We start from the raw sequence: 16,620 nt of genomic DNA, 5'->3' as shown, positions 1-16,620 counted from the left end.
TTGTCAAAATTAAATCTATACATAAATTACTTAACATTAAAACTTTTAACTTAAAACTAAACACTTAAAATAAAACTAAAAATCCTACATTGTAGTTCTATAAAAATCTTCAATTAAGTAAAAACATTGTCAATAAGTAAATTATCTATTGTATCTTTAAATTTGGTTTTGCTTAATGACTTATAGCATGGCGGAAGCAAATTGTACAATCTCAGCCCAGCATACAGTGGAGATTTTTCATATAGGGTCAAACGGTGTCTGGGGAGTCTAAATATATTTTAATTTCATTTCAGGTTTCATACCTGTGATTAAAATGTATTGTTTCTGGTAGCTCATTTTTAACTGAATGTATGTAATTTAATAATTCTAGAATATACAACCCCGTTAATGTCTGAATTCTTAAATTTTGAAAATGTTTCTTACAAGAACTGCGTGGATGAGAGTTGGTGATAATGCGAATAATACGTTTTTGTAACCTGAATAAAGTTTTAATACCAGTAGCTTGACCCCATAAAATTATGCCATATCTTAACACTGACTCCACATAAGCATGATAAACTACTTTAAGTGTCTCAATAGAAACACAGTCCCTTAAATGTATGAATAAAGATGATATCGACCTAATTTTGTTATGTAAATAATTCAAAATGTGAATCCCATTTAACTGTGTCATCTACGTAAATCCCTAAGAATTTATGAGCTTCAACTAAATTAAGAACAGTTTTCCATATTTTTGTGTCTAGTAGAAAATTCAATAATATTTGTTTTTTTTCAACATTAAGTTTTAACCCATTTACTAAAAACCATTGCTCCATATCCTTTACCACACTTTGCAGGGAAGAAAACACTTCAGTTGTATTATTATTTTTGATCAAAGCAGTAGTGTCATCGTCATCGGCAAAAAGAATTAGTTCTTTATTAATAGCTTTTGGAAGATCATTAATGTAAATAAGAAAAAAAAGTGGGCCCAATACCTACTTGGGGAACACCTATGGATATAATTTCCCATGTTGAATAATGTTTGTTGTTATCTTCTAAAATTGAAGTTCTTTGTTTTCTTTCAGAAAGGTAAGATTGTATTAAAGAAAAGCAATTTCCCCCAATCCCATAGTCATTAAGTTTCAGCAACAGGAGTGAGTGATCCACACAATCAAAAGCCTTAGATATATAATATTTACAATTATAATATTTTTAATATACACAATATTTAAACATAAGTTAAGTACTTATCGCTTAAAAACTACTTTTTAAAATTTAATACGACCTCCACCATCCCCATAGGCGCCATTACACCTCATCTTAGTACCGCAGGTCTCATGATAAGTAAGACCTAGACCACCGACCGATTTACTTTTTTTGTTTTGACAAATTTGTTTATTTCATATTAAGATTATTAAGCTATCAAGATTTAAATAAAAAGCACTCCTAATTATATTTTCTGTAGCAACAAACCTATGTACTAATTAAAATTAATCTTTTAATTGAATTGGAAATTATTTTAAAGGAATATTTTAGAAATCCAGCCAGGTAAATAGAAATTTGCTTAGTCTGAGGGTTGCTGCAGCAGGGATATTTATTAATACAATAACAAATAAGAAATCAAATTCTAAATACTTACAGCTCTAAATAAAACAAAATAATGGTAATAAAAATTACATAATCACCAGATTTTTCAGAACTTAGTCATCTTTTCAGCAACTATTTCATTTCAATATAACTAATCATCCAAAAAATTAATGCGATCTATAGAAGTTTTTAGTAAATTTCCCTGACTTAACATTATTTTTTAAATTTTTCCCTGACTTGCGGCCTTTTTTAAAAACTTTTCTTGACCCTATACCTGTTTCCCTGACTTTCCCGGTCCGTGGGAACCCTGTCTTAGCCTCAGGTAGGGGTGAAAAAACCGAATTATTCATTCTAGATGTTCCACCATTTTAAAATTTGATTCAATGAAAATTGCCAAAACATTATTTGTTAACCGATCTTTAGAATCAAAGTGTCAATGGATTTGGGTTTAGACGTGCTTTAAATTCAATCTTGTATATAATATTGATTAACAAGCTCCAAGCAGATTTTCACAAAAATGTACTTTGAACATTCTAAAAGGCCGCCATTTTGAAATCAGTTTGCTTAACATTAATTAAGAAACTTTTAAACAACAAAACACCTTTAATTTCATACAAAGTTTCAAAAAAATATCAGTTGCTTAGTTATTTTTGAAAAATTACAAAATGGTGGATCATGACTGAACCGAAATAAATAAATGTTACCAGATATTTTTTACTTATGTAGATTATGGAAGGATACCTTACATAAAAAGACAAGCACTGTTTTACGTTTACACATTTTTAATAAAACATACTTTTATTAGACTTGATAAAAACAATCTGGGTTAAACTAATATGTTAGTGTTACGAAGCTGTAGCCTATAATGTTATAACATAGCTTATCATGACAATTATGCATGTTGTTCCAGTGATTTAATATGTACACTGTCGACTCTTGGAAACAATAGTCATTTGAAATTATTAACAAGATGGAGGATTTAGATACCCAAATAAAACCTATATTACCCAAATAATCTAACATTAAGGAATGTCCACCATCATTAATAGACCACAGCTCTTTCCTTGTTTTAATTGTCTCAAGCTTCCCTGTACATTCTTGTGTTTCTTTACTGATGTTATTTCATTATTTTACCCAACCTTGAGACCTGGACTTTCATTTCAAATCCCCTACACAGCGGATGAAGAGCAAACCAGCACATAGTCTCTTGTATAGCTTAACTCACCCGCTGTAACAACAGAGGAAAACTGGTATCCTTTACTTAAAAGTTGATCGAATAAATGTAACAAGTAAGGAACACCAAAACTTGCTCCTGTCTGAGGATCCTTAAAGCTCAGGTTGAGGAATTCAAAATACAGCCGGTTACAGTTACCAATGTATTGTGATCGAAGCATTTGTTGGGGGAACATGGGATTTCTCAGGTTTAGTTGATCAGGTGAGTAAATATTTATAATCTTGTAATATTCATCATATCGCACTAACACAACCTTTGTAGGTCCTCTATTTGTTTCTAATTCTAAAACTCCAGCCTTCAAGGTCCTAACTTCCAATGCATTGGCCTTAAGAGTTTTGACTTCCAGGTTTCTAGTCATTACTGCACCAGCGTCAATGGAGGTAATTTCTACATTTGCTGCTTCTACAGATACCATATGAGTTATGTCAGATCTTAACACTCCTGTTTCAAGGTGGTTTGTACTAACATTGTCTGTTTTTGCAGTTTTAATTTGAACATTCTCCAAGTCTAAGGACTGAGATTGCATAGTTGATACCTCGATTGATCCTGATTTTATAGTATCAGTTTCTATTAAATTTGCTTCAACTTTTTCCTTCTCTATGATGTTAGATTTAATACTTTTCATTTCAAAAGTTCCTGTTTTCATGCTGTCTGTTTTGAGATGTTTTTCCTCTAATTTGCTTTCTCCCAAAGTGTCAGTGATTACTGCCTCAGTAGGACTGGTTTCAGACAATTGATCCCTCCCTTTAGTTTCTTTTTCAAAGTTCAATTCTTTAAAACCAACATTTTTATATGGTTTTGAGTTTTCAACATTGTTTTTCTCAAAACTATTTAGTATCCATGATTTTCCATGCTTTTCATATTCAGTTCCATCGTCTTCATCAGACTCATTTACGTTTGAAAGTATTTGTTTACCTTTTAGGATAATCAAGCATCTCAGCATCTCTAAAATAACATAAAAGGAGCTATGTAACAAACTAGATATATACTATAGCATATTCACTTAAGAGTTATTTTTGTTTTGTTTGCATAAGTAATGCCTTTAAAAACAAGTAAATAAAAACTTTAAACTTTCAAAATTTTCAGTAACAAAATTATGAGTGTTTATCACTGACAACTCAATCATCAAAATCATCACTGGATAGGTATGAATAAAATTTGAAACAAGCACATATGCTGCACGGCTCATAAATACCTGCCTTTTTCAAACTTTTTTTAATAAAAACAAACATAAACTACAAATCATGCTTACCTTGAATCCCTAAGGCATCGGCCACTTTGATTAACAAAGGAAGTTGGGTGAAATGGTCGGGGAGCAAAAGTTCACCGTGTCGCAAAAAGTCCAAGATGTGGGCAAACACACTTCCATTGATATCAATGAAATATTGTCGGCTAATTGGATCAACAGAGATGGGCAACGTCCCATCAAACAGTTTTGCTAATTTTGAGTCAGGATACCTGCAAAATCAGTTGTATCTGAGGCCAATCAATAACAAAATGAATAACTTAACATACCTAATCATCAAAACAGTGTATATTATACAATCCAAATACCTGATATCACAAAATCTTCCTTACTCTAGAATCTAATGCAGTTTGCAGTTGCAGTTTGGGAATTACTAACAGATAAATTTAAAGAAATGTAAAACACATCAAACGTTTTATTTACCAAGTGAAACTAAGTTAGCATTATTAAATTAAATAATAACCGTCCACTATTTAAAATTTGTAAAAAGAAATACTTTATTCTGCATCATAATATTTTAGAATTAATATTTCCAAAATGTTAATGAACTCTGCAAGGTAAAATTTAAATTCAATGCATTGACATAAGTCTTTCTGCAGTAAGGCATCATATAAACCATCTATTGGTTATTATCAGCAACCAAGGTAGACTGGCAATATAGCGAGGAATTAGTTGTGACAAGCTGGTGAAGCGAGTAGAGTGTGATTCTTTCTACTGATCAAGACCTTGATCAAAATCATTTAATTTTAATTTCGAAGGCAATACGTAAGAAATTTATAGCCTAAGGTTACAGCATTCGAATAAAAGAGTGAAAAACTTCACAGGGAGAAAGTTAGAAGCGCACTGCGGTCAATAAAAAAAACTGTTAATTGAAAATTAGCACACAAACCAAACTAGAAATATCCTAAAAATGTTTAAATATTTTCTCACTAAATTCAAAAGTTTTCTCCCTCATAGCCTACCAATAGTTAACAAATTTGCATCGTCTTATTTATTTACCAAAAATACCAGTAACACTGAAACATAAGAATACCCCCGCCGCAGCAAACCTGCAGACTAAGCGAATTTCCATTTGCCTGACTGGATTTACACTAAAATCAAAATGTCTCCTTAAAAATATCACATTTATTCCTTATTTAAATAACATTAGTTTAACGAGTACTTAGGTTTCCTGCAACAGGGAGGGTAAAAAGTATTTTTTGTAAAATGTAATAGTTTAGTATGAAGTTAATGCATTTTCCAAATTTGTTCAAAATATGTTCATAAACAAGCAAACTACAACAGATTACTTATTCTACATAAGAATAACATGGGAATTTTAAATTTACAGATTTTTGGAATTTTTTCCGCAACCATTAGGCGCATAATAACGCTTCAAATACTAAATTATTTGTTTTTTTAAAGCTCTACAAAATGGTTTGGAAAGAAATTGCTAAATTTTAAGTTTTTAGGGTAAAAAATGGGAAAAACAAATTTTTACCCCATAAAACCCCCCATAAACCCCTGTTCCCATAGTCCGATCATGCTGGTTCGCGAACTCGTTTGAATAAACGTAGGTTTACATGTTTGTACACAAATTTCATCAAAATCGGATGATTTTTGCTCGAGTTATCGTGCTAACGGACACATATATAAATATACCTATATATATATATGAATTTGAACTGATGATATATTTGGCCTCTAGTACGTACCTAAAAAATTACGTACCTACTAGGATGTTTTACATAATTATAAAATTATTCAAGGAAAATAATATTTTGAGAATAAATTTAAATATTATATATGTATGTATTTATATACACACACACACACACACACACACATATATATATATATATATATATATAAATAATACATTTTTTGTAAAAATAAAATAAGGTAATAATTGTTTTTTTTAATTCTCAAAACATAACGTTGGAGAATCTATAAAAAATAAACTGTCGTAGTTTATAGATATAAATATTTTGATTAAATTTGGCAAATTTAATTAGTACTGCAAACTAAGCTTATATCATTTTGCTAAAAAAACGCACACACACTGTATTACCTTGTACAGGGTGGTGCAGATGGATCGGGTGGTTTTAAAATACTGGTCAAATTGTAAATTTTAAAGGTATTGGATTGAAAAGAATTGCAAAACGTGTAGTTACAATAGAAGCTTATTAAAAAAATGAGTAAATTTAGTTTTAAAAATTACATCCATAAAATGCCCTCCTTCTCGAGCGACGAATTCTTGTGGAGTCGGTCCTTAAGGTTCCCGCATTGCCCGCTCAAGCACATCACCAGGAAATGATGTGATTTTATTGTGAATAGCAGCCTTCAACTCCTGAATGGTACGTGGTTTGTTAATGTAGACCCTTACTTTTAAATAGCCCCATAGGAAAAAGTCACATACCGTGAGGTCCGGTGAGCGAGGGTGAGGTTCATTAGCTAATGGAAATCTCTGTTACGGGAAATCAAACGGCCAGGGAACAGAGTGGGGACAGCTTGGATTGATATCCTAGCGGTATGTGCAGCTGTCCCGTCTTGTTGGAACCACATATTTTTCATGTCATAATTGTTCTTTTTAAGTTGTGGGAGGATAAATTCTTCAATCATGTTTACATAACACTGCGAATTAACAGTAACAGCCTGCTCTCTTTATTTTCAAGGCTCAATTTCCCCTACCTTAGAAACCCCACACCAAAGACTCCAGGTTGGTGTAGGTCTCTTGGGTTAGTGTCGGCCCAGTAACGGCAATTTTTGTTGTTGACGTAGCTGTTAATGTGAAAGTGAGCCTCGTCAGACATATTGATAATCAGGTTTTCATCTTCCAATAACTCCAACATCCGTCGGCTATACAGAAGCCTTTTAAGACGGTCTGTTGAGAGAATCTTCTGCACCACTATGATTTTATAGGGGTGGAATTTCAGTTCTTTGTTAAGAATTTTGGAAGGCTCGGATGTGACATTCCAAGAGCTGGAACATGACGTCTTGTTGATCGACAGGGGCTCATATTGACATCGCGTCTCACACGCTCCACGTTCTAAGGCGTTCTTACTGTTCGAAGTCTAGGCGTCCATTTTGCAGCACATGAACCAGTAGTGCGAAAATTATGCACCCAACTCAATATCGTATCTCACTTAGGAACACTACCGCGAGGTGGGATGTTGAAACACCGGCGAAAGGCACGCGTCATAGCAAAAATTGACTCGTTATTGAGTATAAACTCTTCCACTGCGAAAACACGATGCTCAACGGACCACGTAGCCATTGTGACTGACTGCCAGAGTGCAACTGAAACTTCCCGTCTCCCCCACCACAGAACAAATACCGCCGAACACCTGGCTCCCCCTCCAGACGTACAGTACACTTCAACCACACGATCCATCTGTGCCACCTTGTATAACAAACCTAAGTGCTCAATAAACCTGATGTTTAATATAAAATAAATCTAAATTGGGAATATAAGTCTTTCTTTTACTACAGTATAAGGAAATATTTTTTTAATGATTCATACTGTCCGTCAGGGGCACAATGGGGGGGGGGGTATGGAATACCCCCCGGTGAAAAGGGAGGATCGGGGTTAAATAATAACAATAACAATAACATTAAAAACTCAAGTTTTGGTGTATTTCAGAGCAACCTAATTTATAATATTATTATAGCTTTCATCATCACCTTGAATCTCATTTTAAATGTAAAAAAACATTAGGCTATATTTTGATTACGGTACCTTTTCTGTACATCAACTCAAGGCTTTGGTAATGTTATTAATAATATTTTCTTGTAAAAAATACATTTTATCTAGTGTCAAGTCAGGTCGTGGGGGAGGGGCACGTGCCCCTCTCTTGGATTCACCTCTGCTATCTGTGGCTACATGTATAAATTCAAATTGTTTAGCAAATTTCAAAATCGCAGAATTTGTCTTCTCTTTATAATATGTAGGCCTATACACATTTATTTTTGCTTGAACAGAAATGAGCATTATGAATTATTTATACAAGAGTATGAGTGGAGACGAGGAAAGGGAAGGGCCTAGGTTGGACTGAAAGTCGGCTTTGACAGCCTATGTTATTCATTGGTTGCTGGTTTTGATCCCTAATGTCTGTGGTAGTTGAAAGTTTATCAGAGATTCTTTCATAAGGCTGTAAACTCAGTATAGTAGAACCTCGATTAACCGCCACCCTTTTAACCGTTACTCTCTGTTATCCGTCACTTCGCATCTGTACTTAGATTATTTTAAAATGTGATTTCATTTCAGTACAAATATTAAACAAGAACAACATACAAAATAACAGTTCTGTATTCTTGCATTTAAGAATTAAAATATAAATATGTATTTTTCAACGTAGACGGTTTTAATTTTTCCCAAAACATTTTAAATTTACTTTCTGTGACCCATAACACAGTCCCAAAGGTGACAATTAATATAGGTTTTAGGTTAAAAATCATCCACTTATTATTTTTTGTCACATCAAATTTGTAAAGTCAATACTGTATTTGGCATTAGGCTATATTACAATACTCGTCCTAATCTGACAGGGTTTGACCAAAGTTTGTCACACCCAACTATATTTCATAACTGTAGGCCACACTCATTATTAAAAAAAAAATGCTACCACTTACTTTTGACGATCAAATAATTGTTATACTAGCTCAAAAATTGGCATTTAACTAAAACTTAATAAAGCAATTAGGCCTAATTAGAAAATGACAAAATGTTATTCAATTAAAATCCATGTTTGTAGCCCCTGAGCTGTTGGACACAATGTAAGACTAAATTACTTCCGTAATCCCTTTATTAAATTACTTACGTAAGGGATGACTTAAGTAATTTAGTCTTACAAAATGTTATTAAACCCTCAATCTGAACGTTCGCCAGAGAAAAATTTTTATTTACTTGGTAAGTGTTTCCAGAGTGGTTGTGTAGACAGTTCCTCCAGCGTTAATATGAACTGGAGCTAGGAAAACATCATCGACCATCACCCTTGGAAGGCATCGCCTGGTGGTGGCGGAGGTCTCCATTGGAAACAATACAGTACTTGGTCTGAAAAAGAAAAGGTTTACTTGGACAAAAAAATCTTGATGAAAAAACAGATTATACTATGCTACAGTAAAAAGTATGTGCAAGGTAAGATTCACCAGTTATTTAAAACAATTTAGAAATTCTGAAGCTTAATATGGTGTCTCTGTTTGATTTATTTTAGATTTGTGCTAGCAATTACCCGGCTTGTGTTGCTACGCTAACAACTATTATTTTAAATGGTAATTTGTTCTTTACTATAAATAATAAAAATATTATACCAAAAACAAAAATAGAATATTTATTTTACTTAACTGCCAGTGGATAAAAAATGTTTTTGTTTTTTCATTAGATGTAAAAATATATAAGGTTTTAGGTGTACCTACCACCACGTGAGCACGCAACATACAGCTGTCCGTGTGGAAAGCACATGCATTTTCTAAATTTAAACTGGCGATAGTCAGGGATTGGCCTTGTGCGTTATAATGCTGATTGCGAAAGCAAAACGCAAAGGAAATTGTAGTCGTTTGAATTCAAAGGGCAATTCGGATGAAATCATCGGTATTCTTTGGATTAAGACTATTTCTCCTTTAAACTTGCCATTGATGATTGTTGCTTCAATCAAGTTTTGTGTCATTTTTTAAATAAAAAATAGTTTATATATTTTTAATAGTCTGGTTCCGTTGCACAGCTTGGGTGTATTTAAGTTTCGCATTAGTAGGTAGTATTATTTGAGTACCTTCTTTTAATGACAGTTAATGTGGTGGGTTAATGAACAATTGGGAGGCATTTGAATACCTGAGATAGCACCCACGATTATTATTCTTAATAATTTATATTAGATTATATGGGTAGCCTATAGAACAAAAGATAAAAATATTAAGGCATTACCAAATTTTATCAACATATATCCATAAACAAGTAAACTACAACAGTTTTAATTTTATCCATAAGAATAACGTGATAATTTTAAATTATACTATTTTTGAATTTTCTCCGTGACCCTTCTTAGGCATACAACAGCGCTTCATATATACTAAATTATTTCTTTTTTAAACTCAATATTTCATTGTGTTTCACCCACTAACTTATTTAACTGTGCAAAAACATTCTTAAAGTTGCATAAATTAATGAGTCGGTTCATTATAACCTAATCTTTACCTTCCTAATCTACCCCACTTCAAAACACTTAATACAGTCACGAATCCACATAAAACCCGACCTACCTTCCTCACATGCCTAAGTAAGAACTGATTACCGTATTTGGTTTCAAAACAAATTGATTTGATTTCTTTCCGCATTAGATCAAGTATAAACAGTTGTTTGCTCTTCTCACTCAGTCCTCACCTCTCACTCAGTACGGACCCGTCCAGACCACGCCATATTACCATTTACCTTCAATACCGCTCAATTATCCTTAGATTCGTAATCCTAACCTTCGTTTTACGGCCACTACGGCCACTTAGGAATCTCTCCGACAAAAACTGATTGCATTTTTGGATTCAGCGTTAAAAATACTGTAAGTAGTCACATAAAAATTACATCATATCCCAGTGTACAGTAAATATTTGCCAAAACAACATATTTACTCCCACCGCTTACCCATGATAAAGGTTGTTGACGAGCTTTTTGGTAGAAAGTATGTGTCAGATTGCTGATAGGTACCATTTATTTTTATTGCTGGTGACATTTAAGTTAACAGAGTGACCTGAGGTGTTTATTCAAATGTCAACAGTAACTTATATGTTGTAGGCCTACACAATAATATTTTATAAGAGATCTAGAAAAAATTAACTTTGTTGACACTAATCGCTACTGTCGACATTTTTAGCTTATTATAAGCTTATTATTTTAGGGTTAATTTCATGATTTGTGCTTTAAAAACTGTTTGGTTTTGTAACTAAGACGAGTTATTGTTTATTATTACTTGGATAGTTTTTTACAGTACTAGCTGTTGTACCCGTGCTTTGCAACGGGAAGAGGACACAAAATAGAAACATTTTAATCTTTACATCTGTTGCTATAATAGTTACACATCCCCCAACGCTTTTAGAAACAAAATTCAACTTTTATGGCCAGCTAATAGAAATGTTTAAGTTATGACTTTAATCTGGTAAGCAGTGGATACCACCATTTCATCTCCCTTAGTAAGTTAACATATCTTTTTATTTATTATTGACATTTTAAATTTCAATTTTGAAGTTACTACTAATTATTAAATTTATATGAACATTTTTTTAAATGTCACTCTTCTTTACCCTATATTAAATCACAAATCCTTCCATCTTCAGTTTCTTCACTCACAATAAATCATTAGCACAAACTAAGTCAGCTGTTATAAACTTTAGAAATATTGCTATGCCTTTTCAATACAGTCTTTTAAATATTAAAGAAACTATATCTATAGGCACTATAAAAAATGTTAAACAAATAATTTAGCATTAAAGACAGCAGACAAAACTAATATGATTATCAAAGCATCAATGCCTAAACAATTTAACAGCAAATACAGTGTATATGTTTCATTGCATCTCTGATTCTACTCTACAAAAATATCAACAAACAACTTAATATACAAACCAGTTCTTTTATGTAATCAGTTCCATCGTCCATTGGTTTTACATTTTCACACTTACCATAAAGTAAACATAGTAACAGATATTTCATTGATTTTAGAAACAAAAGAACACTTTGTACTGCTTAGTTTTATGATATTTTCCTTGGTTTAATTTAATCAGTGGTGTGGCAAAACACAAATAATAAATGTATCAAATAAAGTAAATGTGAACTGAAAGCTATGTTAAGATAAAATAAGAGTATTTTGTATTACCATTTGATAATTAATAATTATAGTTACATACAACAGATTTAAAAACAAATCAACACAGTACAATTTAGTTATTGATGATATTCTTTAGTTTAATTTATGCATAGGTTTAGCAAAACACAATAACTTAATTTACCTAAATATACATATAAAAAACAATGTGATGTGCAAGTTATGTTAAGTTAATCTAACACATGTTAAGGAGTTGGAGTTAGAATTTATTTAAAGTAGCCTCCAAATTCATATAAAATATCTATACATTGTAATTTTCATACTGTTTCCATCAAATCACATTAATAACATTATTTTCATAACTTAGACGCTTAAAAAAAATCCAAAGCAGAGCCGGAGTTGATACAGCAACGGTTATAGAATCTTTTTTTCATATAATCATTGACATAGTTTTAGAATAAATAATCCATGATAAAAGGTCAGATTAAAATAAACCTACCTCATGGTTATGGAAAATATTATATTTAATTTCTTTGTATCAGCTGTCTGAAATTGTGAAATATGCAGTTTAGCAGTTCTTCTTGTTTACATTTAAATGACAAACCAAATGTAAACAAACATTGTTAAGTGTTCTCATCTGCAGCCATGGAGACTAATCAATATTTACTTTTAAAATCTTCACCTCACAACCTTTAAAGCCAAAGGGGCAAAGCCTACGGTCAGTATCGAAATGTGAATAGTCCTATAATGGTCCTCGGTATGGTAACTATATTTTTGTAAAATTTTAGTCCAGTTTGTACAGTAGCTTTTGCACCTATTAGTAATACACATACAGACACCATTAGATTTTTATATAATAGTATAGAAGTAGATAGGCCTATAGATATAGATGTTAAATGAGCTTTAATGACTTAAATACCATAATGTTAAATCTACTAAGGGATGTTTCATCTATGGTTTCGTAAGGTAGGCCTACTTACATTGGTCATTGATTGCACTATTCACTAGTGAGTACGACTACTTATCCGCAGTGGTATCCTGATGATTAGACCATTTTGTATATACCAAGGAAAAAATGTGGTTCAGGTTCCACTATAAACTGTAGGTCCCTTAGTTGGCATTAGCTGTATGGGCTATGAATTAACAGCTGTAGCTAAGGAATGTCGGCCTTAGTCACTAACATACTTCTCTATTCATATCTACTTACTTTGCATAAAATTTTAAGTTACCTACTTTGTATGGTTGTCGTTTAGTAAGAAAGTATTAGGGCCTAACTTAAAGTATACTAATACTGTAGCAGCCTCCTTTAATTAAAAGGCTGCAGCGTTGTTGTGAGGCAACGTTATGTCTATTGCCATGGTAATAACAGAAATAAACGGTAGGCTATCAGCAATCTGATACAGGCCATAGGTTCTCTCATTAGCTTGTCAACAACCTTTGGGTAAGCTATGGGAGTAACCATGATATTTTAGGTAAAGGCAAAAATCACAAAAGTTGTAATAACTTCTAAACTGTAATTGTTACAGCTATGAGATAGTGCACTATTTTGTTTGAATTACAAGGACCATAACAAATTAATTTTGATCATTGACCAGCTTTTTTCTTAAAATCTGATTTGCTGTGTATAGCCTATTTGATTTCAACTAGTTTTTGACCATTATTTGTATGCCATAGGTACTCACATTATTGTTTTTGAAACATCTCAGTTTATTTAAAATAAATAAATAAAATTGGAGAATAAGGCTGATAGCTTCAAGTTTCAAGTCAAATCAAAAGCTAGCTAAGCTATCAGCAATGCTTGAACTGAACTGAACAACTGAACTGAACAACTGAACTGACAGTCGTCTGCTCCCGTCAATCAGTGTTTCCACACGACCAAAAAAATAATCCCGCTTACTGGGTCGAGAAATCCCGTTTTATCCCGCATGATTTTTTTTGGTACAATTCCTAGTATTAGACTTTACGTATCATTTTTATAAGTTGCTTAAACATCACTATTATATTTTGCTACAGTATTTAAACAATTTGAGTTAGTTTTTCTCTAAAATTGAGTAGAAAAAAATGCAGGGAGAAGGGAGGTAAATATCATTGAGATATAGATGGAGTCACTACTCTCTGGTTAAACGTTAGAGAAAAACGTGCCACTGTTTTGCCTGGTTTGTTTTTGGTGTTTCGTGTTGTTAGGTTGGCCCTGTGATCGGTTGGTGGGATGCTGTCAAATAATTCCAATTCATTCTATCCTAACCATACTATTTATTTTGGGTTATGTTATCCGTTATTTCAAGGACTTGTATCAAAAACTTATTTAAGTTATTGCACGTTAAAACCTCTGTATTTAAAGTTATTTTGAAACATTATACTTTGTTTTTGTTTGATAGTAAATAAATACTAACTTATTTACCTCTATTCAAACTATGTGGTGAAAATAGGCTCAGAGTCAAGTTTCCTGGTTTGGAGATATCGGTTTAGGCCAATAGCCCTGTGGCATTTGATTAAATAACGACCATCGGTTTATGATCTTGTTAAAATGGGTTGCTCTTGCTCGTAAAATAAATAAATAAACTTATATTGCAATCATAATGTTGAGTTGGCAGATATTTGTTTACTATCATCATCAACAAAACAGGATGACGCCATCTTGATTTTGTCTCTAATTTGACAAGTCCCACCAACCCGATTAAAGGTCGATTCACACATATCAGTTCAGTCACAGTTCCGTTACAGTCCAGTAACAGTTCAGTCTCAGTTGCATCCGCAATTTCTCAGTCAATAGTCCGTCAGTTTGTTTCAGTCAGTCTTCCGTCTCTAAAATTCACAGTAATTTACAGTCAAAAGTTTTAAATTATAAACCTATATTCTATCAAGTTTTCATTGTCCATCTTGTTGATTGTTACAAACAGTACTCAAAATATAAACACAACCATTTAAACAACAATAACACTATTTTCTAACCTTAAACCGGTCCGTCAGTCGTCCGAACAATCCAAAAGTATCGGTGGAAAGAAATATGAAATTATCTGACGGATGCCGGTAGAGCGACTGACGGGACTGCAACGGATAAGTGTAGATAGCGCAATAGAAAATCCATAAAAGAATATTTTTGTTAACTGTGACGTGCCTGAAGTGACTGGACTGTGACGTTCCGTAACTGATGTGTGTGAATCGACCTTAAAGGTCGATTCACACACATCAGTTACGGCACGTCACAGTAAAGTCACTTCAGGCACGTCACAGTTAACAAAAATATTCTTTGTTGGATTTTCTATTGCGCTATCTACACTCATCCGTTGCAGTCCCGTCAGTCACTCTGCTGGCATCCGTCAGTCAATTTCAGATTTCTTTCCAACGATACTTTTTGATTGTTCGGACGCCTGACGGAACTGTTTGAGGTTAGAAAATAGTGTTATTGTTATTTAAATGGTTGCGCTTGTATTTTGAGTACTGTTTGTAACAATCAACAAGATGGACAATGATATTTTAATAGAATATAGGTTTAAAATTTAAATTTTTTGACTGTAAATTACTGTAAATATTAGAGACGGAAGACTGACTGAAACCAACTGACGGACAATTGACTGAGAAATTGAGAAATTGCGGATGCAACTGTGACTGGACTGTAACTGGACTGCAACTGGACTGTAACGGAACTGTGACTGGACTGATGTGTGTGAATCGACCTTTACCCGGCCAACCTAACGAAACGAAACTCTGAAACAAATAAACCAGCAAAAACAGTGGTACGTTTTTAAAACACAGAGTGGTTACTCCAGTTATTATTATAGCTCAGTGGTAACTATCAGCAAAATTTCAATCCGGACATTTCCCCGGACAAAACCAAGGCCAGAGAAGTTCTACCGAGCGCGACAAAGAGGGTTTAGAGCACTGAGCTATAATTCTAACTGGAGGTAGCACTGAATGTCAAAGATGCGTGTCGCCAGTCATAAGAAGCCAGGTTATTGCTATGACAAGAAAACTCACTGCTATTGCTATACCAACCTAGTTATAAGAAGCCATGTTATTGCTATGATAAGAAAACCAACTGCTATACCAACCTAACAAAATCAGCGACACGCTATTGACAGACTTCTGCCATGACAGTGCTACCTCCAGTTATAATTTTAGCTCAGTGGTTTAGAGAGAGATGGAGAGCGTGTGTGAGTGTGAGCGAGAGCGCGAAGACAGTAATAATAAAACAGTAATAAAATTAGGCTGTCAATCTAGATTCAAAATAAGCCTAACATCAAACTTAAAGCAATAGAAATGAAATATATGGGATTTTGTCCACAACATCATACTTGAGAAAAATCGAAGTGGCGGAAAGCCGCCATATTGGAAAAAAGCTTCCGCCATATTGGATTTATGTAAGCTTTTAGTAAAATGGATATAGTTTTACAACTAAGCGTCTTAAAAATCTCCGGTTTGTTTTAATAGCTTCCTCATTAGGTCTACTTCAAGATAACAACATTATTATTTTATTAATTATTAATTTTTTTTTTGTTTAAATGAGACAGCTTTAAATTTAAAAAATACCAAATTTCAAAGATTTTTTTTTAGTAAAACCATTAATTTTTTGCAAATACAAACTCGGGTAATATGAACATACATATTTTGTGGCTATCAAAATAATCTGCATTAAATTTTGAACAATAATAATTATCACATCAGTTTGTATCTTGCTTTGAAGATGGGATATATTATGGGATACATTTGTTATTAGTCTTCAACTTGGAACACTAGCAGTGTTCCAGTGTACGCGCGCTGCACCGCTACATCTAATCCGGGTGAAA

At 33.0% G+C, this 16,620-nt stretch overlaps 2 protein-coding genes across 2 annotated transcripts in view; one reads left to right on the top strand and one right to left on the bottom strand.

Annotated features, from left to right (window-relative positions):
- LOC128991914 (uncharacterized) lies at window positions 1-13,631 on the bottom strand. Its single transcript, XM_054415195.1, has 4 exons — window positions 13,516-13,631; window positions 8,932-9,078; window positions 4,053-4,258; window positions 1-3,745 (listed from the first exon to the last, which is right to left on the bottom strand). The coding sequence occupies exons 2-4, from the start codon at window positions 9,054-9,056 to the stop codon at window positions 2,736-2,738; spliced, it is 1,341 nt and encodes a 446-aa protein (XP_054271170.1). The 5' UTR covers window positions 9,057-9,078; window positions 13,516-13,631; the 3' UTR covers window positions 1-2,735.
- LOC128991912 (uncharacterized) overlaps window positions 9,092-16,620 on the top strand; it is a 38,472-nt gene continuing 30,943 nt past the window's right edge. The window contains exon 1 of the mRNA XM_054415194.1: window positions 9,092-9,162. The gene's annotated coding sequence lies outside the window, so the exon portion shown is untranslated. The remainder of the gene's footprint in view (window positions 9,163-16,620) is intronic.

The sequence above is a fragment of the Macrosteles quadrilineatus genome, unplaced genomic scaffold (assembly GCF_028750875.1).
Source record: "Macrosteles quadrilineatus isolate MER2022 unplaced genomic scaffold, UCM_ALF_1.0 Scaffold_4__1_contigs__length_99947679, whole genome shotgun sequence".
Lineage (NCBI taxonomy): Eukaryota > Metazoa > Arthropoda > Insecta > Hemiptera > Cicadellidae > Macrosteles > Macrosteles quadrilineatus.
Note: the sequence above shows the minus strand (reverse complement) of the source record. Positions and strands in the feature narration are given on the sequence as shown.

Excerpts from the sequence above, each read along its gene's own strand:
- LOC128991914 (XM_054415195.1), bottom strand. The coding sequence starts at position 9,056 with ATGGAGACCTCCGCCACCACCAGGCGATGCCTTCCAAGGGTGATGGTC. Across the intron at positions 4,259-8,931 it reads ACTCTGGAAACACTTACCAA|GTATCCTGACTCAAAATTAG; the intron begins GTAAATAAAAAT and ends CTGATTTTGCAG. Across the intron at positions 3,746-4,052 it reads CGATGCCTTAGGGATTCAAG|AGATGCTGAGATGCTTGATT; the intron begins GTAAGCATGATT and ends ATGTTATTTTAG.